This window comes from Sturnira hondurensis, unplaced genomic scaffold (genome assembly GCF_014824575.4).
Source record: "Sturnira hondurensis isolate 20B ecotype Veracruz unplaced genomic scaffold, ASM1482457v3 Scaffold0007797, whole genome shotgun sequence".
Taxonomy (NCBI): Eukaryota; Metazoa; Chordata; class Mammalia; order Chiroptera; family Phyllostomidae; genus Sturnira; species Sturnira hondurensis.
The window spans coordinates 2318108-2340912 of NW_028080428.1; the positions used below are offsets into that span (position 1 = coordinate 2318108).

Sequence of the window (22805 nt, forward strand, 5' to 3'; positions counted from 1 at the left end):
CAGGACACCAGTATGCTAAACACCCACCAACAGTTGGTCAGGACCAGGTCAGGGAGACCAGGGCAGGAACCCCGGCTCCAGGATCCAGGGACAGCTCCAGGGCTGCTCAAGCTTCTCTCCGGCACCCCCCAGGCTGAGCAGGTGAGGGAGGCCCTGCTGGGGGACTTCCAACGGCCCACTTCCAACCTTCCAAGAGGCAGGCTGGCTCTCTGGGGTCAGGGGTGGCCAGAGCAGAGGGGGCCCCTTGAGAAGCCATGAGACTGGAGCTGAGGCCCAGGTGAGAGTAGGGGACGCTCGAGGAGTGAAGGGACCGTGGGGAGGCCTGCCAGGACGGGGCGAAGGCAAGAGGATGCCGGGGATGACTCCCAGGCCCCCAGCAGAGTGCTGCTACAGGGGCCCGTGCCATGGGGTGGTATTGAATTCCTTCCACTTGGACTTAGCAAGTCCAGGGCCCTACGGGGCATTCAGAAGAGCTGCCAGGGGCCAGAGGCAACACAGTGCAGTGGTGATAAATCTGGGCTGTGGGGACAGACTCAGCTCATCCAGGTCCTGGCTCCATTTACTGCTGTGTGACCTTAGTCCAATGATGTCACCTCTCTGAACCTCCATGTTCTCATCTGCATGTTGGGTGGGATGGGAAGGTGAAATCAGTTAGTGTGCGAAAGTCCTGAGCTGTTGCTGATGGAAGATCGCGAACTGAGGTGGCTAGCAGTCCACTCGGGGCCAGCCGAGGTGCGGAGAAGTGGAGGGCCCTGGGGAAGTGCAAGGTGCTCTAGGAGCTGGGCCTCCTGTCCTTTCTCTGCCCAGGGGAGGCTTGGGAGTGGTGACAGTGTAATTCAGGACCAGCCGCAGCGATCTCAGAGCGCAGGGCAGACAGTGAAGAAGAACCGGACGTCCAGGGCCCAGAACAAGAAAGGGCACAGCTCTGCTGAAGCCGAGGAGTAAGCAGCTGTGGGAAGAGCTGGGGGGCGGGTGGGGTGGGGGGGATGCTGGATGTCAGGCCCCGCTGGGGGCCAGCACGCTGACCCTGACCTCTGCCCCCTGCCCTCTCCCTCCTCAGTCTCTTTCCCTGTCCTCGGAAACCCTCATTCCCTTTCCAGTGGGCCTGGGAGAGCATCGCCAGAAATGGCCGAGCTACGCTTCAGCCTGGCTCCCCCTCAGCCCCTGGGCAGCATGCCCTGCCCTTGGCCTTTGCATCCCCCAAGCACGAGTCCAGCTATAAGTCCACTGCCAACCTCCTAGAGGCTCATGGCTTATGCTGGAAGATGAAGACTCGAAACCTGGAGGGGAGTCAGCAGCTCAGGGCCTGGAGCTGCGTCTCTATCCCTTCCGGCCAAGAGGAGGACCAGGAGCTGGAGCTGCCCCGTGGCCTCCAGCCACCTGGGAAGAGGTCAGGATCCGGATCGGAGTCTGAGGAGGCTGCTGAGCCAGAAGCCCCCAGTGCTGAGGAGGCTGAGAGGGATCTGAGCCCTGGGGAACTGCCCCAGCTTCCCAGGAAAGGGTCGGTCCCCAAGGAGAAATGGTTTTCAGAGGCAACAGAGGAGGGTGAGGAGGAAGAGCACAGGGCCCCCCACAGGAGGGCGGGGGCTCGGAGGAAGGGATGGAATTCCCGTGAGGAGGCCTCCGAGGGGGGGGAACTGCAATGCCAAGGGAGCAGGGCCAGCTCCAGCCGCCCTCAAGGACCACGGAGGAGGAAGGCAAGGGCCCCAAAGCTGGAGGGGACGTGGGACCTGGAAAAGCTGCAACAGCAATTACAGCAAGACTTGGACTGTGGTGAGTGTGAGGGTCAATGCCTGGGTGCCCTAGGAAGTTGCACTTCAGAGAGGAGGTTGGGGGGCCAGGACTCAGGCCCAAAGTTCAGGCAGGCCTGGGCTGGGCTCCAGGGGCTGGATGGGATTGCCCAGTGGGTGGGGAGACAGAGCAGTCTCTGACTCCTCCCACAGGGGTAGGTCCCAGAAAGCACCCCTTGAAGGCTTTGCCAGCTGCTGTCCAGGCCTCCAACAGGAGTGGGAGGGCCCGTGCCTCCGGAGACGAGGAGACCCTTCTGTATGTCAACTTGCCTAACCGCACCTTCCGAAAACGACAGGAGGCCACCAGGTACGGTGGAGGAGGGAGGAGGGTGGGGGCCAGGCAGAGTGGAGACGGAGGCAGTTCTCCAAGGGACCCTTAGTCATTCATCCTCTCCTCCTTTCCTTCCTTTGTCTGTTCATCAGTCTTCTGACCATCCATCCGCCCATCCATCCCTCCATCCACCCATCCATCTGTCTCTCTGTCCGTCTGCTTGGCCAACTGTCTACTGACATAGGCAACTTTTTCAATCTCTTCCCATCTTCTATCCACTCATAATTTATGAACTAAGTGATTAATGCAACATATATGGAGTGTACACTCATGGTCCTTGGGATATAAAGATTGAAAACTTGGTCCAGACCGAAGAGGCTCAAGGTCTGTGGGCGGAGCAACAACAATGGCAGCAGAGTTGGGTGGTCGCTGTGCCTGGGGCTTGCACGGGCGATGGGGGCAGCAGAGGGCAAAGACGGGACAGTGTGCGCAGCCGCTGGCGTTGTCGCGCTGGGGGCTGATAGGGGCCTGCACCAGGGGGCCAGGGGGGTGGAGAGAAGGGTGTCCATTTGGAGGCTGGCTCAGTGGGCCTCAGCGACGGGTTAGAACTGGCAGGTGAGAATCCATTCAGCATTCTGACAGTACCCTCTATTCTTACCCTGTCGTCTCCTGCCGGAAATCCTTCCATCCTTCCTGTGCCCTGGGACAAAGCCCAGCTCCCTTGGTAAGGAGGCTGGTCCGCGTGGTTGGAGTGGCCCGTGCTGTCCCTCTCTGCTGTCCTGGGACTGGCCCTCTCCCCGCTCTGCCCAGCTCACACAGACACACCTTTCGGCTCTCCAGTCAGGGGCCCCGCCAGTTCTCCCCTGTGCTCGCCTCCACCTCTTGCTGGCCACGCCACATTGCAGGGGTGCCGGGCTGAGTGAGGGCGGGTGCCAGGCCTTGTTGGCGACGGCCTCTCCGGTGCTCTACATGGGACCGGGCACGTAGTAGACACTCAGTGAATATGTGCCAGTTGAATAACTGCATCTCCCCTGTGCCTGGCTGTCCACCTTGCCGCCTGACCATGACCCAGTTCTGCATGAACTCACCAATGTCGAGTGTCTGTCTAGGTCGGGCACTGTTCTAGCTGCCAGGGATGCATCGCGGCAAATGTATCAGGACAGACAAGAAACTCTGCTCTCCGGAGTTTACATTCTACTTGCGCAGAAAGGGAATCGATAAATGAAAAAAGTGTTTAGCTAGAGCTGGGCAACACCTGAGGGCTGCTGGGCTCGTCAGGGAGTCTCTCCCTGGCATGTGAGCCCAGGCCCGACTGATAAGAGGGAACTGGCCTGAGATCCGGGGGAAAAAGCTTCCAGGTTGACCGAGGTGGTGTCTATTCGACCATCCACACCATGCATCTGCCCCTTCGTCCATCCATTTTGTTTCTTTTTTTCTATCCACTCATCCGTCTGCCTGCCCCTCAAGCCAAGACGCACTAGCCTAGCCCCACACTGCCCCACACGGTCCCTGACCACACACTTCTGTTCCTGTCCTTCCCTCGCCCCGCCCCAGGAGCCTGCTGCAGGCCTGGGAGCGGCAGCAGCAGGTGCAGCAGCAGCAGGCAGAGCTGCGGCGGGCCCGGGAGCTGCGGGTCCAGCAGCAGGTGGCCCACTGCCTGGCGGCCTATGCACCCAGAGGGAGTCGAGGGCCAGGGGCTGCCCGGCAGAAACTGGAAGAGCTGAGGTAGGAAGCCTGGCTGTGGAGGGCCTGGTGGGGACAGACAGAAGGTCCCAAGAGACCCAGTCTTCACCTTCCCTCAGGACTGAGCCTCCGCTGGCATCTTCCAGCTCTGGCGGGCTGGCCGTCCACTTTGCTGCACTTTATAGATCAAGACGAGGAGGCTCAGGGGGAGGGGCTGGGCCAGCGTCACCCAGCTAATACCAGTCTCTGAGGCTGTCAGACGCTCAGGTTAAATGTGCTACATGCTTTATCACTTTCAAATCTTGTTCTTCTGATTTCAAAAGCCAAACATACTTGCTATAAAAATTCAGCTACTACCAAAAGAGTTGATGCAGAAGGTGAACAGCACCTATAGTCCCACTCCCGAAGAAGGCAATGTTCCTGGTCAAGGCGAAGAGTTATCTGTTTTATTCTCTTCCTACAGTTTGACCATTAAAAAACCACAAATGCATATTTAAAAGAAAATCTCTTTTAGGCTCATAACAGGCCCATGAGGTAGGTATTATCACCATCCCCATGATTCTACAGATGAGAAAACAGAGGCTCAGAGAACTGAAATAATTTACCAAAGGTAGCAAGTGAGCTGCGAAGCTGGGATTCCAACCCAGGCAGCCCGTTAGCTGCCCACTCCACTGCCTGGGAGGGCTCGGCGCCCACCGGGTCCTCAGGGAGAGGGCACCGGGGTCTTCCCCCAAAGCCCAACCAAGTGAAACATAACACCGTGGTCGCCCATGCCGTGGACAAGGAGTACCTACTGGGTGCCACTGGCACCAGGGCAGCCCCTTCCTAGCCTCATCTCCTTTCATCCTGGGAGATGCCTTCTGACCAGACCTCAAGGTCATTGCTTTTCACTAAGACAGAAGGTTTCAAACTCCAAGGGGCAGATGTCAGCGAGATGAGTATTTCAAACACACACCTTTCATTTGCCTCTTGGGAGCAGGTATTTCCCACAGGGCCTCTCAGCCCTCACAGCCTGTGAACTTTTCTCCATCTGAGAGCAGTGGAGACTCTGGCCTGGCCAGGAGGGAGGGCACAAAGAGGTCACCCAGGGTGGGGAGGTGATGTGACTTGCTTGGAATCAGAGATGACAATGACGGACAGGGCCGACATCCACTGACACTGCCTCCTTTCTCACTCGGGCTCCCAGACATGTGCTGTCTCTGAATTCTAACAGAAATAAGAATAAGGCAGGAAAGCGTGCAGGACATCACAGGCAAGACGACGACGGGACGGCAGCTCCTGTTTCCCAGCTCCCCACCCCTTGTAACTGCTGTGAATTCCCTCCTAAACGGCGAAGACTCCTTGTGGCTATAACTTCTGTTCCTGGCCATGGGTTTTCAAATCTATCTCTTTTTCTTTTTTAAATATCTTATTTATTTTTTTAGACAGAAGGGAAGGGAGAGAGGGAAACATTGATGTGTAGTTGTCTCCCTTGCACCCCGTCCTGACCCTGGCCTGCAGCCCAGGCATGTGCCCTGACTGGGAATCGAACTGGAGACCCTTTGCTTCACAGACCGGCACTTGGTACACTGAGCCACACCAACCAGGGCTCAAATCTATCTCCTTTTCTTGAAAGGAGGAAGATTCCTTCTCTGGCTCATAGCCAAGGGTTTGAACCTGCAAGGCAGTGTTTTCTACAGGGCCTGGTGGACTTGCTAGAGATCCCAGTGAGAGTTGGCCTCTCCCTCCCTCCCGTACTGTCTGTGGGTGCTGCCACCAAGCCCCGTGGCCTTCACATGTGCCTCTCAGAAGGGTGCCCGGACCTGCGTGTGATGTGGCCAGAGGGCCCCTCCTGCTGTCAGGAGACTCAGTTTGCTGAGCAGACACATTTCTGATAAGTGCACAAACTGGATTTTGTAAGTGGGTTTGTGCTTCCCCAGTGGAAGTCTTCTGAGATGTGTTCTTTTATTTGCAACACATGGTTTAGTTCCTGTGTCCCATTTCCTAAGCTGTCTGCTTATAAGAACTGCAGCAAATGCTGGCAAGCTCGTCCAATCCCTGCCACAGCACAGAGGAGAAAACAGCCCAGAGCCCAGAGCCCAGCCCGGGGCTTTGCCCGAAGCCACAGCTCCCTCCTCACAGGCGCTGTGTGAGATGGTGCGGGCGTGGACCAGGGAGGGGACAGGCTGGGTGAGCAGATGCCCAGTTGCTCAGAAACCAGCGTTGGCCCCTCTCCTTCAGGGGCTGCTGGGAGGACGGGCAAGCCCTGGCTGCACAGCCTGGAGACTTCAGCTCAGGGCTCAGTCTCTTCTGTCCCAGCTGTGCAACCTTGGCCAAGTTGCTCAACCCTCCTGAGCCTTAGGGGAGTTGCGGTAAAATGGGGCGAACACTAATTCCTACCCCAGTGACCTCAGGAGGGATCCAGGGCAAGGACAAGTGTGAAATGGCTTTGTAAAGGTGAGGGCAGGGGGACGCCAAGTCCTCAGTGAAGACCGGTGGCTCACAAGCGGGGACGGGTTGTGTCCAGACCTGGCTGCCCAGAGGTCCGTCTCCCTGCAGGCGCCAGGAGCGAGAACGCTTTGTTGAGTACCAGGCCGAGCTGCAGGGCATCCAGCACAGGGTGCAGGCCCGGCCCTACCTGTTCCAGCAGGCCATGCAGGTGAGGGCTAGCCCTGAGTACCAGGAGGCCTCCCCGGAGAATGTGGCTTCTCACTGGGCCTGTGGGGGGAGGGTGAAGTGGGAGAGGGCCCCCTTAGATGGGACCCCAGGCTGCAGCCCATTTGGAAGCCCTGGACCCCCTCGGTAATCAGAGCCCCACTTGTCCTCAGCGGCCCCGGTGCAGAGCGGAACACCTCCCTTTCTCTCTCCTCAGGCCAATGCCCGGCTCACCGTGACCCGGCGTTTCTCCCAGGTGCTGTCAGCCCTGGGGCTGGATGAGCAACAGCTGCTGGCTGAGACAAGCAAGGGCACCTCCAGGAAACCCAGGTGAGGCCATCTAGCTGGCAAAGACACTTTCTGCCCAGCTGTGGGGAGAGGGGTGTGGTGCTGGTGGCCGCCAGCACTCTAGGCCCTGCAGGGGGCTGTCTCCCTGTCCCCCTTCAACTTGGGCTGAAGTCTGGGGAAAGGCTGAGGGAACTCGGTGGGCAGCCCTGGACCTAAGCTTCAGTCCTGCCGTGTCCACCCTGCATGCCCCCTCCATGACCCGGAAGACGCTGCCACTCTAGCAGGCAACAGATACATCCCCAGGCTCTGTCCTCCATGTCACCTGAGGAAGGTGGGGCCCCCACTTCTCCATGAAGAAACTCAAGACTTGAGGGGCAGGGTCTTTCCCAAGGACACAGGAGTCAGTAAGCAGCATATCCAGACAGGGAATCTTCCGCCCTCTGAGTGGCTACACATTAAGCCTCCATTGCGGACTGGGTCCGTGCCAGTCCCCGCCATATACTGTCCCTTACGCTTTAGAGTAACACGTTGCAGGGCAGGGATCACGAAGCCTAATTCACAAGAAGGAAACTGAGGCTCAAAGACAAAAGTCAGTTCCTCAGGGTCCCACAGCATAGGAGTCAGATTTGAACCCGTATCATCAAGGGCAATGCCCTTTCCTCTCCTATAGCCCGGGGGTCCTTGGGGGTGGGGCTGGGCAGCAGCGGAGCCCAGTGGCCTCCATCCTTGTGTTCATCTTTAAGGAGGCATAGGTCAACAGAGAGAGCGGAACGCTCTTCTCAAAGCCCCCCAAGGAAAGAACCCGTCGGCAGCCAGCCTGAGAGGCAGTCCGCCCCAAGCCCAGACTGGAAATCCAGTCCCTCAGATAAAAATTAAAGGCTTTATGAAAAATGCAGTGTGGAGTTTCTGGCGGTGGTGGGAAGAGGCTGTGGGTTGGGAGAACGATGTGGTGGGTGGGCAGACAGCAGGTGGAGCTTGTCTCTCCATCCCCCAGGGGGCTCTGGGTGTTTCAGCCGGCAGCACCCAGCACACACAGCCTTCTGTGTGCTGCTGAGGAGTGGAGCATCTCACAGAGCACCCCCGCACCTACCCCCCCCACCCGCCGTCTCCAACACATATGCTGGGTCCTAGAAACTCGAGAGTGGATAGGATAGGACGGACGGTCTTTGCCTTTGAGAACTCCCAGTCCATTGGGGGTGTGGGGCAGACCTCTGAAAGGGCACACACATCACACCATAGCAGATGTATGCTTAGGGAACACCAGATGGAGCAACTGGGGGGTAGGGTGGGGAGTCAGGAGGCACTGTGTGAGCTGGACTTTTAACTTTAAATAACTTCAAGTTATAGCCCCTCTCAAGGGGAAAAAGCACACACACAGTTGTGCCAAATTTTGCACCAAATTTCAGGGGGTTCACAACCACACAGTTCTTCTGGAGCTCCTTAGCAGTTCATGGAGCGCAGGTTAGAAAACCCAGTCCGGCCCAGGCCGGGTAGCTCAGTTGGTTAGAGCTTCAGCCCCATAGCTAAGGCTGCTGGTTAGATATGGTCAGGGCACAAACAAGAACCAACCAATGAATGTATGACTATTTGGAACAACACATTTGTGTTTCTCTCTCTAAAATCGACAAATAAAAATTGGGGAAAAATCCCGAGAACGTGGGAAGACAGCATTTTTGCTGACGAAACTGGTTAGAGGGACTCAGGCTGGGCTGTGGAGCTCAGAGGAGAGTAGGCTGGTTCCTCCAGCCTCGAAGGAGGCACGACCCCAGGGAGTCCATTGAGGGACGCCTCACTGGAGCGGGGGAGCTGTCCACGGAAAGCCCGTGAGACAGTGAGCATCCCGCGGCTGGGTTGTGCAAGCGCAGGGAAGCCTGGCAGGGGCCCCCAGCTCCGAGGACGCTGGCTCAGATACCCTTTGGGCCCTCATAGCTCCGGGACCCAGATCTCCATCACGCCAGTGCACCTGGGAGAGCGCACGTGCAATTGCACCACCGACTCAAAGACGTCCGTCCACCCGGTCAGAGGGAGCCGTAATTCAGCCGTCGGGCTCCAATCCCGGCCTTCCCATCAACCTCTGGGGCAGGCGCTGAAGCGAACGACGGAAGCAGCCGCTCTTAGTTTCCGGCAACACGACAGCGGCTGCCGGGCGACCCGGAAGTTTTCCCATTTTGCGTCGTCTGGCTCGGTGGCGGACGGGCTCGGGGCAGACATACCACCATGGGGTCGTCAAAAAAGCACCGCGGGGAAAAGGAGGCGGCCGGGACGACGGCAGCGGCCGGCACCGGGGGCGCCACCGAGCAGCCGCCGCGACATCGGGAGCACAAAAAACACAAGCACCGGAGTGGCGGCGGCGGCAGCAGCGGGGGTGAACGACGGAAGCGGAGCCGGGAACGGGGCACCGAGCGCGGGAGCGGGCGGCGCGAGACCGAGGCCCGCAGCAGTGCGCACGGGCGGGAACGCAGCCAGGCCGAGCCCTCCGAGCGGCGCGTGAAGCGGGAAAAGCGCGACGATGGCTACGAGGCCGGTGAGGGGCGGGGCCTGCGCAGGGGGCGGGGCGGCGGCCGGGGGGTCCCTGGCTTTGGAGGCAGGGCCGGCCCAGCTCTGCAGGTGCAGACAGTCGCAGGTTGTCTTCGTCAGCACTTACTAAATGGCCTTCTTAAGGGTATTTGGGCTGTCCCCCTCTACTAATCTCTGAGGACAGAGATTTTGTTTTCCTTAATTGGCTATTTACAGGACCTCAATAAATGTAATGAATGGATGAATGAATGAATTGACTATTCACAGGCCCTCAATAAATGTAATGAATGGACGAATGAATGAATGGCTATTCACAGGCCCTCAATAAATGTAATGAATGAAGGAAGGAAGGAGGGAGGGAAGGGAATGGTGTCAGCGTGTACAGAAGCAAGACAAAACCTGGTATAGTGAGAGCAAATCATGTGGGGCGCACAGTAGAGACTTTTAAGGCTGTAAGACAGGTAGGGGTCCGAACAGATGTGTTAAGAACTCTGAACTTTGTCCTGGGGGTAGTAGAGAGCCATGGATTTGAAGTGGGAGTGGGTTGATCCCATGCACATTTTGCAAAGATCACTGCATGGAAAACTGGGTCAAGGGTGGTCAAGGCTGGAGGCTGGGAGTGGCCTGCACCAGAGCGGTAGCAGTGGGGTGGGGTGGAGAGACTCGGGCAGACTGCAGGGGTAGTTTGGAAGAGGAGTTGACACGCTCGAATGAGGTTGGGAAGGGAAAGAAAGAATTGAGCATGACTGGAATTTTGGCTTGAGCAACTAGGTGGGCCATGCTGTCATCCTCTGAAGTTGAGGAGTTTAGAAGAGAAGCAGATTTGGGGGGCAAGATAATGAACTCAGTTTTTGAGAGCATTGCATTTGATGTGCATGGGAGAGACCCAGGGTTTGGGCTTGATGGAGCGATTTGGGAGAGGTGAATGAAGGTGATTTGGGAGAGGGAAATGAAGTCCCCTGAGAGAGCGGGGAGTGTGAAGCCAGGGTCAGGAGTAGAGCCCAAGAAATGCCAATACTTTAGTAGAAGGTGGAGCAAAAACACCACAGGAAAGGTGGGAGAGTAGCCAAAAAGGCAGGAAAACACTAAACCTTGTGTCACGGGATCTGTGGGAAGAGAGCTGTTAGAAGGAAGTGATGGAAAGTTTTACACACCCCAGGACGTCAGGCAAAACCAGAGCTGAAAAGAATCCATTGGATTTAGACATAAGGAGGCTGGTGAGCCTGCAGAGGGTCTGGAGGGGTTGGAGTCCAGGGTCCGTGTGTGGGGGAAGGGGAGGAGGTAGGCCATGGGGTGGAGGTGTAGGAGGGACGAGTGCACCATGGGAGCTGGGTCGGGGCAGCTCCATCCAAGAGCGTCTAGCTTCCGTCTCTGTGTTCAGCGAGGTGGTTTTCTCTTTGTGAGACGGAGGGAGGGAGTTTGAGATGCTTCTTTGTCCCTGTGTTCCCAGCACAGAGCAGGACACTAGTAAGTGTTTATCTTGACTACATGAATTACAGAAGACACGGTCTTGCTGCCGACATGGCCCTTGCCTCGTGGGGAGTAACAGACCCAGAAATGACTGACTGTGCCGTGGAGTCTGGGAGAGCAGCTCATTCTTACTAATGCGGAACCGGACAGCATGAGGGACCTGGCATGTGATCTTGGCATCTGGCTAGGACTTTGTTGTTCGGAGTGAGGCCAGAGAGGGCAATTCAGGTTGAAAACACAGAACGTACAAAGGGAAGGTGTAGGAAAGAAATGGGTGCAGAAATTTGGGTATTTGGGGTCAAGAAGAGAAGGTATGTCGATGAGGTGGGCTTCTCAGGGGAGGGACTCAGCTGGAGGGAGTTACGGGGCTGGGAGACGGCTGCCGTGTTCTGGTGTCTCAGGAAGGCCTGGTGCTGGTGAGGGCCCTCATTTGTGGCCCTGCAGCTGGGGCCAAGGATGTAGCTTCTTGGCTTTGTGTTCAGCTCCTGAGCCCTGCGTCCTATTGTTTCAGCTGCCACTTCCAAACCCAGCTCGGGAGATGCCTCGTCACTCAGCATCGAGGAGACCAAGTAAGTCCTGTGTCCTCTGTCTCTGCCTTTTCTTTCCGAAACAGGTAGGTGTAGAGTGGCTGCTTTAGGGAGGCTCTTCGCACACAAGGGCGCTCTGGTTGGAACCGGATGTGCCAGTAAACCACGTCAGCCCACCATTGAGCTCTGGGGGAGGACACTGAGCCTCAGGAGGAAGACGGCATTCCACTGGTCTGGGGCAGGGAGGGCCCAGTGCCCTCGTTCCCTGATTTGGAGGCCAGGCCCTCCCATGCCCCGGACTGCCTTGGTCTGGCCCTGTCTGTTTGGGACCCTTCGTACCACTCAGTCCCATCCTGTGTTTATCCCCTGTATGTCCAGAAATGCGTTTGGTGCCCCGTTTCATTTTGATTTTTTTGACAGCTCCTAACACTTGTATATCTCGTCCTCAGTAAACTCCGGGCAAAGCTGGGGCTGAAACCCTTGGAGGTCAATGCTGTCAAGAAGGGTGAGTGTGTGGCCAAGGCGGGGGTGAGGCGGGGCATGTGGGCGGAGGAAAGCGGGGTTGGAGGAGAGACTCAGTCCCCGTTGCAGTCTGTGGGTGTGATCGCGGTGGGAATGGGACTCCTTGCTGTCACGATGGCCCTTGGCTTGTTCTTTAAGCTTGGATGGTGGGCATTGCCTCCTCGCTCAGGCCACCAGGTGGCATTAGATGGGCTGAGGAATGCACGCAGTTGCCACAGACTGGGGCCATGTGGGTGTTGGTTTTTTTTTTTTAAGCACGATTTTTGGGGTTTGGAAGGCACAGAGGGTCCTATCATGCTGCATGGGTTGACACGGGAGTGTGGGGTGACATGGGAGTGTGGGGTAAAGTGGGAGTAGGGAAGTGAAGATCCTTCCCCCTTCCCTTGGCCCCTTCTGGCCCCCTGAGCTGGAAGGGGGCCGGGTGAGTGCCTCCCTCCTCTCCCCACCAGCCATGGGCAGGCATGGCCTCACGTCTGGGCCCCCCTTCCAGAGGCGGGCACCAAGGAGGAGCCCGTGGCGGCCGATATCATCAACCCCATGGCCCTGCGGCAGCGAGAGGAGCTACGAGAAAAGCTGGCGGCTGCCAAAGAAAAGCGCCTCCTGAACCAAAAGCTGGGGTGAGGGGGTCCCCAGCCAGGGAGGGCAAGGGAAGGGCCCAAGGAGGCTGCCAAGGAGCTCTGTGGTCGGGGTTGGTCAGGAAGGGCCGGGCTCCCGAAGGCTCACTCTTTCCCTCTTCAGGAAGATAAAGACTCTCGGGGAGGATGACCCCTGGCTGGACGACACTGCGGCCTGGATTGAGAGGAGCCGGCAGCTTCAGAAGGAGAAGGACTTGGCAGAGAAGAGGGTGAGGACCTGGGCGGCCGGGAGCATTGCTCGGTATCTCTGGTGCCAGGGTAGCTGGTGAGGCAGGGGGCTGACCCACGGAAGGTGAGGCTGCGCTCGGAGACGTGGGAGGTGTGTGGTCAGTGGCGCCTGCTCTGCATTCTCTGTGGCTCACCTGCAAGACCTACCCTTTTTGTACTCCCACTTGAGAAAGCCCTGTGTGTCTTCTGGTGATCCTCAGTGGCCCTGAGGTCATAGGTCCTCCCCCCCGCCCCTTGTCCCACAGGCCAAACTGCTGGAGGAGATGGACCAGGAGTTTGGTGTCAGCACTCTGGTGGAGGAGGAGTTCGGGCAGAGGCGGCAGGTGAGGGTGTGGGGTGGGGGTGGCACACTGTCCTTGGTGCTGGGGTGCCAGGGCTTCATGGGTCAGGGCTCCTGACTCAGCGGGACCTTCCCCGTTCCTTCCAGAACATGTACAGTGCCCGGGACCTACAGGGCCTCACCGTGGAGCATGCCGTTGATTCCTTCAGAGAAGGGGAGACAATGATCCTAACCCTCAAGGACAAAGGTGCGTTGTGCTGGGGTCCTGTGGTTTGGGCACAGGCACAGCTGAGTTGAAGGCAGGTGTGACTGGCTGCTGCCTCTGTCCTGTCTCCAGGAGTGCTGCAGGAGGAAGAGGATGTGCTGGTGAACGTGAACCTGGTGGATAAGGAGCGGGCAGAGAAGAACGTGGAGCTGCGGAAGAAGAAACCCGACTACCTGCCCTATGCAGAGGACGAGAGTGTGGACGACTTGGCACAGGCAGGCGGGCAGCGTGGGGCCTGGGGCAGGGCACCTCGGCCATGCGGACTCTGTGCCCCTTCCCAAGCCAGGCTGGGCCTCAACCTGTACCTCTTGCTTTGCAGCAAAAACCCCGCTCCATCTTGTCCAAGTATGATGAGGAGCTGGAGGGCGAGCGGCCGCACTCCTTCCGTTTGGAACAGGGCGGCATGGCCGATGGCCTTCGGGAACGTGAGCTCGAAGAGATCCGGGCCAAGCTGCGGCTGCAAGCTCAGTCCCTGAGCACGGTCGGGCCCCGGCTGGCCTCCGAGTACCTCACGCCAGAGGAGATGGTGAGCTTGGTGACCCCAACCCGCATTCGTCATTGGGCCATGGTGCCTCCTTCCTGTCAGAATGAGCTGAGGAGGGAGGTCTAGTCTTCCCAAGGAGCTCTGTCCTTGCAGAGGAGCTGTGATTGGTAGCCTTGGGGAGGTGCTGGGGAGGCAGTGACAGGGACCAGGAGCCAGGGGGACCTGTGTCTGAGTTCAGGCTCTGCCCCAGAGCCAGCCTGTGCCACGGGTGAACCTTGTAACTGTGAGCCCGAGGCGTCCCATCTGAAATGGGGGTGGTGGGACCCACCTTTTGAGGGCTGGTGCAGGGTTAGTAATGATTTGGTAAGTGGCGATTCTGGCGCTGTATGTGGGTTTCAAGTCAGGGATTACTGTGTGAACACAGAGGTCAAACGGCTGGCTCAGTAGACTGCGTGGCTGAGTGGCCAAGAGCAGGACCGGGGCCACACTGCCTAGGCTCATGGCCCCAGCTCTCCGAGTTGCTGGGGGACCCTGGGCAAGGCACTTATGCGCTGTGCCTCAGTTTTCCTCACCTCACTGGTGGGGCGGCCCTCACACACCTCACGTCTTTTTTCCTGTAAGAAGTGTTCATCCTCGTGGGCTGGTAGCGGTCCGCCTCCCCGCTCCCCTCTCCATGTCTCTCCTCTCTTCCCCTCAGGTGACCTTTAAAAAGATTAAGCGGAAGGTGAAGAAAATCCGCAAAAAGGAGAAGGAGGTGATAGTGCGGGCTGACGACTTGCTGCCTCTTGGGGACCAGACTCAAGATGGGGACTTTGGTTCCAGGTGGGCTTGGACCCAGGGGTAGGGGGTGGGGGATGGGCTGGCCTGGGGGCCGATGCTCACTGGAGAGGTCTCTTTCGCCCAGACTGCGGGGCCGGGGTCGGCGCCGCGTGCTGGAGGGAGACGAGGAGGCCCAGGAGGAGGAGGAGAAGGAGCCCGAGCCTCAGCCCCCGCAGTCAGATGACACTCGAGTGGAGAACATGGACATCAGTGATGAGGGTGAGGGGCCCCGCCAGCTGAGGCTGGGCGGAGGGGCAGGGAGAGGAGCCCAGGGTCCCAGAGGGCGACCTGAGCAGGCGTTTCCTGTGTCTTCACTAGAGGAGGGCGGAGGGCCACCGCCTGGGTCCCCGGAGGTGCTGGAGGAGGATGAGGCGGAGCTGGAGCTGCAGAAGCAGCTGGAGAAGGGGCGCCGGCTACGGCAGCTGCAGCAGCTGCGAGACAGTGGCGAGAAGGTAGGGGCCCTCGGGCTGGGTGTGGGCGCAGGTGGCCGGGGCCTCAGCGGGGCCGAGCCTCAGGCCTGACACTTACCCAGAGTTCACTTACGGATGGAGTGCGGTGTCCGAAGTAAAAACACAGTATCTCAAAAAATACAGGGGATTATGACTCTGACTTTATGGTAGAAGAAGATTTTTTCCTTTTTAAGTGTACGGGTCAGGGACGCATGCAGTTTTGTTGCGCAGACGCCACCGTTCATCCCCGTAACTCTGTTCCTCTTGTGAAACGGAAACCCAGTCGCCACCCAACACTCACTCCCCACCCCTCGCCCACCCCCGCGCCCAGCGCTCTACTTTCTGTCTGTGAGTTTGACTCCTCGAGGGACCTCCTCTAAGCGGAACCATAGAGTGTTTGTCTTCTTGTGATTGTCTTATTTCAAGAGAGAAGTTTTTAAAGATATAAATGTAAAGCATAAGCCATGAAGAAAGAAAACTAACATTTCTACGTAGAAATTAAAAACTTAAGTTTTGTTTAAAAGGCATGAAGAATGTAAAAAGGCCCAAAGAAGAGATTTGTCCATATGCGTAACAGTCAGTGGGTTGGTGTCAAGAATATATAAAGAACAAAAACTTGGCAAAACAGAAACAGGCCCAAGACCCGAGTAGGCAGTTCACAGACGTGGAAGGGTGAACGGCCATGAGATGCCCAGCGAGGCTCACTAGTGACCAAGAACAGGAGAGCTAGAACCGTGACGTGTGAGGTCACACCCCCGCCGTTTGTCACAAACGTCCAAGTCTGACAACGTCTAGTGTGTGGATGTGGAGCTGTCAGAATTACTAACATTTTTCATGGCCTTGTGAGTCTAATCAGATAGGGGAGACGTCAGCACATTCTTTCAGGGTAAAAGTGTTCATGTGCACGCATGTGTGAGCGTGCGAGTGTAACGCGCAGCCCAGTTGGCCCTCCCGAATGTGCGGCCCGGAGAAACGCTTGCCTGTGCCCACAGGAAACAAGCCTGTAGCCGCATCCCGGGCGGGGGCAGAAAAGGCCTCTCCTTGCTGTGCAAGTCACCTGCACTGAGGTCCACTCTCCTCGCGGGACGTGACCTTGCAGTGGAAAGCCAATGAGCTGGAGCCACTCCTGTCAAGATTCACTTTTAAAATATTTTTCTAAAAAACAAATCAGGGTGCCTCATTAGTTCAGTAGGTAGCATGTCCATTTCATAAAAAGCAAATCAGCCTGGGCTGGTGCGGCTCAGTGGGTTGAGCACCATCCTGTGAACTGAAAGGTCGCTAGTTCAATTCCCAGTCAGGGTGCGTGCCTGGGTTGTGGGGCAGGTCCCCAGTTGGAGGCGTGTGAGAGAGAACCATACGTGGATGTTTCTCTCCCTCCCTTCCTCTCTTTAAATAAATAAGTAAATAAAAATTTTAAAAATGCAAACTACAAGAATTATACGATTCAGATCACATAATGTTTGAAGAACATAGTAAAGAATAACATACTGTGGGTTGTCCCGACGTGGCGAACCTGGAAAGAAGGCCAGTGAATTGTGACCACAGATATGAGGCCCTGAAGGGTACTCAGGTGATGGGTGTGTGTTTGCTTATTACTGTTACTTTAAAAGCAAAATGCATTGTTAGATATAACCCTTCTAGGTTTATGATGATGTTCCTTAAAAAGTAAACATAATAAAATGGAAGGGAAGGGGTGCAGGAGTGGGTGCACTGGCTGGAAACTTCTCTGAGGTGGTTGCTTTCGAGCGCAGAGCAGTGAGGCTGCATGTCAAGGACTTTTTCCAGAGGGGAGGCCGCAGATAATCCTCTGTGCTCGTGGCCGTGGCGCAATAGAGGGGACAGAGTAGGTGCAGTCAGGGCATACTGTCGGGCAGTTTTGAGTGGTCTCGGCCATGGCAGGTAGGGGGTGGCCTGAGGTAGGAGCAGGGCTGGGCATCTGCAACGGGAGGGCAGACAGAGCATGTGGGTGGTTGGGGCGCTCAGTGCAGGGAGCATGGGGAAGTTCCAGAGGGCATCTGAGCACCTTGAGGCATCGGGACGGGTTCTAGAAGAGGTAGGTGGCAAGGAAGTGGTAAGAGAGGCCCTAGTGTGCTCCAGGTCCTGGAGGAGGGCATGTGAGGCTGAGGTGGTTAAGTTGAGGGGCTTTGGAAAAGGGTTGGCAGGGCCATGGTCACTGTGGTCATGTAGGATTTTGGATGTTGATTCAAAGGGCAGTAGGAGCCATTGATGGCTTTGGAGCAGAGGAGTGACCTAGTCTAGCGAGATTGGTGCAGGTGCAGAGTGGAGAGTGGACTAGAGTCAGGGAGGACATAGGGACTGTCAGAGGTCTGCTGTGGGCAGGGGGAATGGCTTGTCCTCCCAGGGAGGACCTGGGGTTCCTGGGTCTCCGTGGCAGTGTCCCAGAACCTTCTGGGTTTGCCCACAACTGCTCTCTCCTCCAGGTGGTGGAGATTGTGAAGAAGCTGGAGTCCCGCCAGCGGGGCTGGGAGGAGGAGGAGGACCCGGAGCGGAAGGGGGCCATTGTGTTCAACGCCACATCGGAGTTCTGCCGCACCCTGGGGGAGATCCCCACCTACGGGCTGGCCGGCAACCGGGAAGAACAGGAGGAGCTCATGGTGGGCGTTAAGGCAGCACACGCCACACCGACCTGCTCTGCTTGGGGCTGGGGCAGGGTGGGCAGCAGGGCCAGCCCCATGGTCTGCAGGGGTGGGCCTGGGCCGATGCTGGTCTTTTGTCCCCAGGACTTTGAACGGGACGAGGATCGCTCAGCCAACGGTGGCTCCGAGTCAGACGGGGAGGAGAACATCGGCTGGAGCACCGTCAACCTGGACGAGGAGAAGCAGCATCAGGATGTGAGGAGGGGTGGCGGGTGGGACTGCGGGTGCGGAAGGGCGGGGACCACACAGCCTGGTGGGGTTCGAGGCAAGTCACTCAGTGTCTCGGAGCCACAGTCTCCTCGGCTTATCGCGAGGATTGAGTGAGATGTCTGGGCGTGCGGGGCTTGGCCATGAGAAGGACCACAGTCGAGTGAGGTGGGGGCTGACTGGTGGGGTAAATGGGGAGAAGAGTCCACGTGGCCCACTCACCGCTGTGTGTCGCCCCCCAGTTCTCTGCCTCATCCACCACCATCCTGGACGAGGAGCCCATTGTGAACAGAGGGCTGGCAGCTGCGCTGCTCCTGTGTCAGAACAAAGGTGAGGGGCTTGGGCCGCCATGAGCCTTTGCTAGGGCCTGGGCGCTGTGATGCCAGGTGCCGGCCTGGCCTCCTCCGGTCCCCTCCGCTGTCTTTGCCCTGCTCCCAGGGCTGTGAGCCATTCCGTTTGCACCCGGTGTGGGGTGGTCACAGGGTGTGTACTGCCCGCTCTTCATCACCCAGTTGTGATGGCTTTGCTCACGTGGTGTCCTCCTGCGAAGCACCATTTGCCCCTCAGTTCTCAGTGTCTCCTCTGAGGAAGCATGGGGGGGGTGTGGCCTTGAAGCAGTCCGGGTTGTGGCACAGAGACCCCGGCGTTAGGATCCCTGCTCCGCCATTTACTTGGGCGGTGGCCCTTGACAAGGGTTGATTCCTCCGAGTCTCTTCTGTTTGTCTGCAAAACAGGCCTGATACCTTTGCTCCCGCCGCCCGGCTATGAGGTCCCTGCAGGGCCTTCTGTGCAGTTGAAGGGGTCGGCCCGCTCTGAGGCTGCCCCGCCCCTGGCCTGGGGTGGACAGCCTGGAGTCTCACCACCCCCCCTCCCCAGGGCTGCTGGAGACGACGGTGCAGAAGGTGGCCCGGGTGAAGGCCCCCAACAAGTCCCTGCCGTCGGCGGTATACTGCATTGAGGACAAGATGTGAGTGGCCGGGGCGGGCAGAGGCCGGGGGGGCAGGGGGGGACTGGCGCCAACCTGGGACTGCCTAGCACCCGGCAGGGTGGGCGGTGGCTGGCCCTGAAGCCCCTTCTGTTCTCGGGTCAGGGCCATCGATGACAAGTACAGCCGGCGGGAGGAGTACCGTGGCTTCACCCAGGACTTCAAGGAGAAAGACGGCTACAAGCCCGATGTTAAGATTGAGTATGTGGACGAGACGGGCCGGAAACTCACACCTAAGGAGGTGAGGACGCCTCTGAGGGTCCTGGGGGCACAACAGAGCCTGGGCTCAATTGGTCACTGGCCAGGGTCCATGCAAAAGTGTCCAATGCTCTGTGCCCCCATGTCCTCTCTGGTGGACGAGCAGTCCCCCTCAAAGGCCTGGCAGGAGGGTCAACAGGTGCCTCAGCTCCTTTGCTCACCTGCCCCCTCAGTGGCTTGACCTGCCCTCAGTGCCACTGTTCTGGTGGGCAGGGTGCAGGCCCTGGACTCCCTCCTGTGCCCTCCCAGACCCCTAGCTTTAGCTGGCAGTGCTTGCTTGACTGTCCTGTCCCCTCCCTGTCTTCCACCCCCACCCCACCCCACCAGCACTGCTTCCCACGCATGCCCAGGTTTGCTGGCCTCCTTCCACCCTGGGTGACCTGGCCTAGCCTCAGCCCAGCAGGTCTCACCGGAGACCCTGCGTGTCTCCAGTGCAGCACACCTCCCTCCAGAGCCTGTCTCCCCTTCTCCCATCCCCTGCCACCCTGGGTCAGCTGAGTCTCCACCTCTCCCCCGTCCTGTGGGGCATAGGCAGCTCCAATGTGGTCCCTGCCCTGTGTCCTCAGGCTTTCCGGCAGCTGTCCCACCGCTTCCATGGGAAAGGCTCAGGCAAGATGAAGACAGAGCGGCGGATGAAGAAGCTGGACGAGGAGGCGGTGGGTGGCCTGTGGGGACATGGGGTGGCTCCTCTATCTGCTGGCGCTGGGGTGGCTGGTGGCTGGGGCTGCTCCTTCCTTGTGTTGACTGGCCGCGCAACCCCGCAGCTCCTGAAGAAGATGAGCTCCAGCGACACGCCCCTGGGCACCGTGGCTCTGCTCCAGGAGAAGCAGAAGGCCCAGAAGACACCGTACATCGTGCTCAGCGGCAGTGGGAAGAGCATGAACGCGTGAGTGGGCCGGGCGCGGGGTCTGGGTGGGCGGGTGTGGGCCTGGTGCCCGCACTGCAGCCTCACACCCTTCTTCTCTCTGCAGGAACACCATCACCAAGTGAGGCTGCCCTCGCTTCCAATCCCTGCCCCGACTTTAATATTAAATAAAGTTCCCTTCTTATTTTTTCCTCCCTGGTCATGGTGCAGATTCCAGGGTTAGACCAGGAGGAGAGGCAGGCAGTGTTGGGAGGAGCATCGACGCCACCCTCAGGCAGGCTAAGTGGTCCGCTGTGTGACCTCAGGCAAGTCACTGAACCTCTCTGAGCCTCAGTTCCACCGTTTGTACAGGGCATCTTACGAAGATTAAGTGAGTTCATTCTTTCATCCATTCACCTGGAATTCGGAGGTGAGATGGCTTAGAGCCTGGCCTTTGCCAGGTGAGGCCTGGTCGTCAGAAGACATGAATAACTAAACAAGATGCAGGGAGAGAACCAGCCTGGACCCTCTAAGACAGTCCCCCGAACCCTGGCCACCAGCCAGCTGAAGACAGGCCAGTGGTTCATGTTGTCAGCCCCCTCCCCCACCACCCCTGCCACAGTAGCATGGGACCTGGGCCATTGTCAAAGGTCACCATTTGTCTCTTGCAAGACAGGCTGTCTGCTAAGAAGTGGAGACTTGGCACCTACTTTCTAGTGCCACACAAGTCACTACCCGCCAGGCCCAGGACTGCCCAGCCTGGCAGGACAGGGACTGGGCGCTGTGCAGGGCGGAAGTGCCCCCTTGGTCTGCATGGAGAGCATCGTGTCCTCAGGGTGGGAGTTCCTTAGAGCGCCTCCCAGGAGACTTGTCCCAGGAACAGCTGCGGCGAGGAAGACGGGAGTCCTCGAGGTGAGCTTGGAGGAGGAGGCCTGGAGGTGCTGCCCAGGGGCTTGCCAGGGCCCGGAAAGAAGAAAAGACGACACGAGGCTCCCCTGGGGGTCGGGCAGACCAGCGTCCTGCCCCCACCTGCACCCACATCTATTCCAGATGGTTCGGATTGTTTTTAAAATGAGAAATGTAAGCAAAGAACAAAATACAGTTGCCTTAACCAATTGCTTTTGACAGCAGTTTTTGCGTGGCAGACTCATTCTGCAGTCTCCTTTCTTGAGCTCTTGTCTGCCCGCCCTGAGGTCTGGCTCTGATTTAATATGTGCTTTGGCTCCTTCCTTGGGTCCCTTGGTGGTGCCTGTGGGGTATCCAGACCGGGTTTAGGCTTTGAGGGGTCGCAGTCCATTTCTCCCAAAAGCCTACACAGGCCATCTGGTGTTGACAGGCAGTGCCGTGTCCCTGGCATGGTGGCAGGGGCACCAGCCCTGGCCAAGTTTATTTCAAAGCCTACGCTTTATCCCCTGCAGGCAACGGCCTATTGGTTAGGAGGCCGTTGCCATCATCAGAGCCAGAAGTGCCTATGGCAATAGTGGACCAGGCTTCCTCTGAACTCTGGCCCTGGTGATTGGGTAAGCAGCACGTGGTGAACAGGGGCTTGGCAGGTCTTCCTGAGGTGGGCCTCCTCCAGGAAGACTGTCCAGTTGACACCATCTTGACCTGTTCTGTGGCTGCTGACCCCCAGGCCAGGTGCTTCCCTTCCCTGATGAGGGGTGAGGGGGGTGGGGGGCAAGTCAGTTCAGCCCCTAGGAGGGATCACTGAACCCTCTGATGCCTGACCCCCAGGGAGGGTGTGCATCCAGCCCTGCCGCCCAGCGGAGGGGCCCCGCCCACCTGCAGTACTTCACTGACCCTTGGCACTGAGGCAGCAATGCCGTGGAGCAGGCTCGCGTGAGGGTCAGTGAGCTCAGCCGGGGCCGGGGGCAAGCTGGGCACCAACTCTGGGTGCTTTTCCATTTACTCACTGGTTGGCCTTGGGCAACAAGTACCACGAACCTCGGTGTTCCTGTGTGCATCTCGGGGACTCGATCTCAGCCTCATGGGGCTGGTATGAAGCAGAGCTGAGAACGCGCATCCTCTCGTTACTTCAGCACGTTTGCTAGGCATCTGCTACCTGGGCCCACGGGGCTCCGAAGGGGGGCAGCCATTGAACAAGGACGCTGCCAGGTGTGAAGGCCCTTCTCGGCCTGGTGACGGACTCAGTGCCAACTGTCCAAGGCAGGCGTGGCATGTGTATTGAGCAGGGGCAGGATGGGGCCCCTCCTCTCTGGGTCCTGCTCCCTCTGGCTGTGCCCACCCCCTTCAGGTCCTCCAGACCACTTCAGGCCCCAGGGGCCACACCCAGCCAGCCTGTGGCTCCTCCTGTCAGCTAAGGGTCCCTTTTGGGGCTTCCCCATGGTGTGGTGAGGACTGTCTAGCCCACAGGACCGGGAACCTGCTCCCTCCCCTCCCTCTTCTCTGGAGCTGACTGGATTTAAGACAGCTTCTCTTCAATTCATATTCTGGGGGCCCAGGCAGGGCGCTGCATCTCGGGTACCCTGATGCAATGGGAAAAAGGTGTGCCCTCTAGGCTGCCAGGCACAGGCCCTCAGAGCATGGCTGGTGGGCTGAACTCCCACCCATCTTCACCCAAGGTGCTCTTCTTGGTGCCCCTGGGAACAAGGCCCCCTGTCCTGGCTTTCCCAGCTGATCCTGTCTTGTCCCATGGTGACCTCAGGAAAGAGTCAGCCTGCGTGCAGACTGGGGGTGACCGAAGGAGCCAGTTGGGGTGAGTGGCCTGCTCTGCAGGGTCAGCCCTCTGGGGCTTGAATGTCTGGCCACAGGAGAAACGTTCAAGTTCCCTTCCCTTCCTTAGTCACTGGCCTGGGTCTTCCCGCCACTCACTCCCTGCAGGATTCTGGCACATTCCCCAGCCTCCAGAGTCCCGCTTTCTAGCTCCCACAGGGGCCGTAGCTGCTGCTTCCGGTGGCTCAGTGGACTCTCAGTGTTGACCTTCTGCTTTTACAGTGCTCGAAGATCTCATTAAGAACTCTGGATAAAATCC

General features: G+C 58.2%; 2 protein-coding genes across 3 annotated transcripts; both read left to right on the forward strand.

The window, feature by feature from the left end:
• Positions 1 to 7557, forward strand: TSGA10IP (testis specific 10 interacting protein). Of its 2 annotated transcripts, XM_037053252.1 has the most exons (8): positions 1 to 141; positions 808 to 941; positions 1061 to 1773; positions 1944 to 2097; positions 3616 to 3786; positions 6283 to 6382; positions 6596 to 6708; positions 7410 to 7557. In XM_037053252.1, exons 1-8 carry the CDS (start codon positions 13 to 15, stop codon positions 7540 to 7542), a joined length of 1647 nt encoding a protein of 548 aa, XP_036909147.1. In that variant the 5' UTR covers positions 1 to 12; the 3' UTR covers positions 7543 to 7557. The 2 variants fall into 2 exon arrangements, with proteins under 2 accessions (XP_036909147.1, XP_036909146.1); XM_037053251.1 differs by lacking the exon at positions 3616 to 3786 and having other exon boundaries at positions 13 to 141.
• Positions 7558 to 8803: 1246 nt separating this feature from the next.
• SART1 (spliceosome associated factor 1, recruiter of U4/U6.U5 tri-snRNP) lies at positions 8804 to 20930 on the forward strand. The gene is made up of 20 exons (XM_037053253.1): positions 8804 to 9190; positions 11165 to 11222; positions 11630 to 11685; positions 12193 to 12319; positions 12441 to 12546; positions 12811 to 12888; positions 12993 to 13092; positions 13183 to 13325; positions 13430 to 13636; positions 14292 to 14416; positions 14499 to 14632; positions 14732 to 14865; positions 17304 to 17477; positions 17604 to 17714; positions 17969 to 18056; positions 18603 to 18693; positions 18817 to 18952; positions 19536 to 19625; positions 19734 to 19855; positions 19941 to 20930. The coding sequence occupies exons 1-20, from the start codon at positions 8884 to 8886 to the stop codon at positions 19957 to 19959; spliced, it is 2406 nt and encodes an 801-aa protein (XP_036909148.1). The 5' UTR covers positions 8804 to 8883; the 3' UTR covers positions 19960 to 20930.
• The last annotated feature ends 1875 nt before the right edge of the window (positions 20931 to 22805 follow it).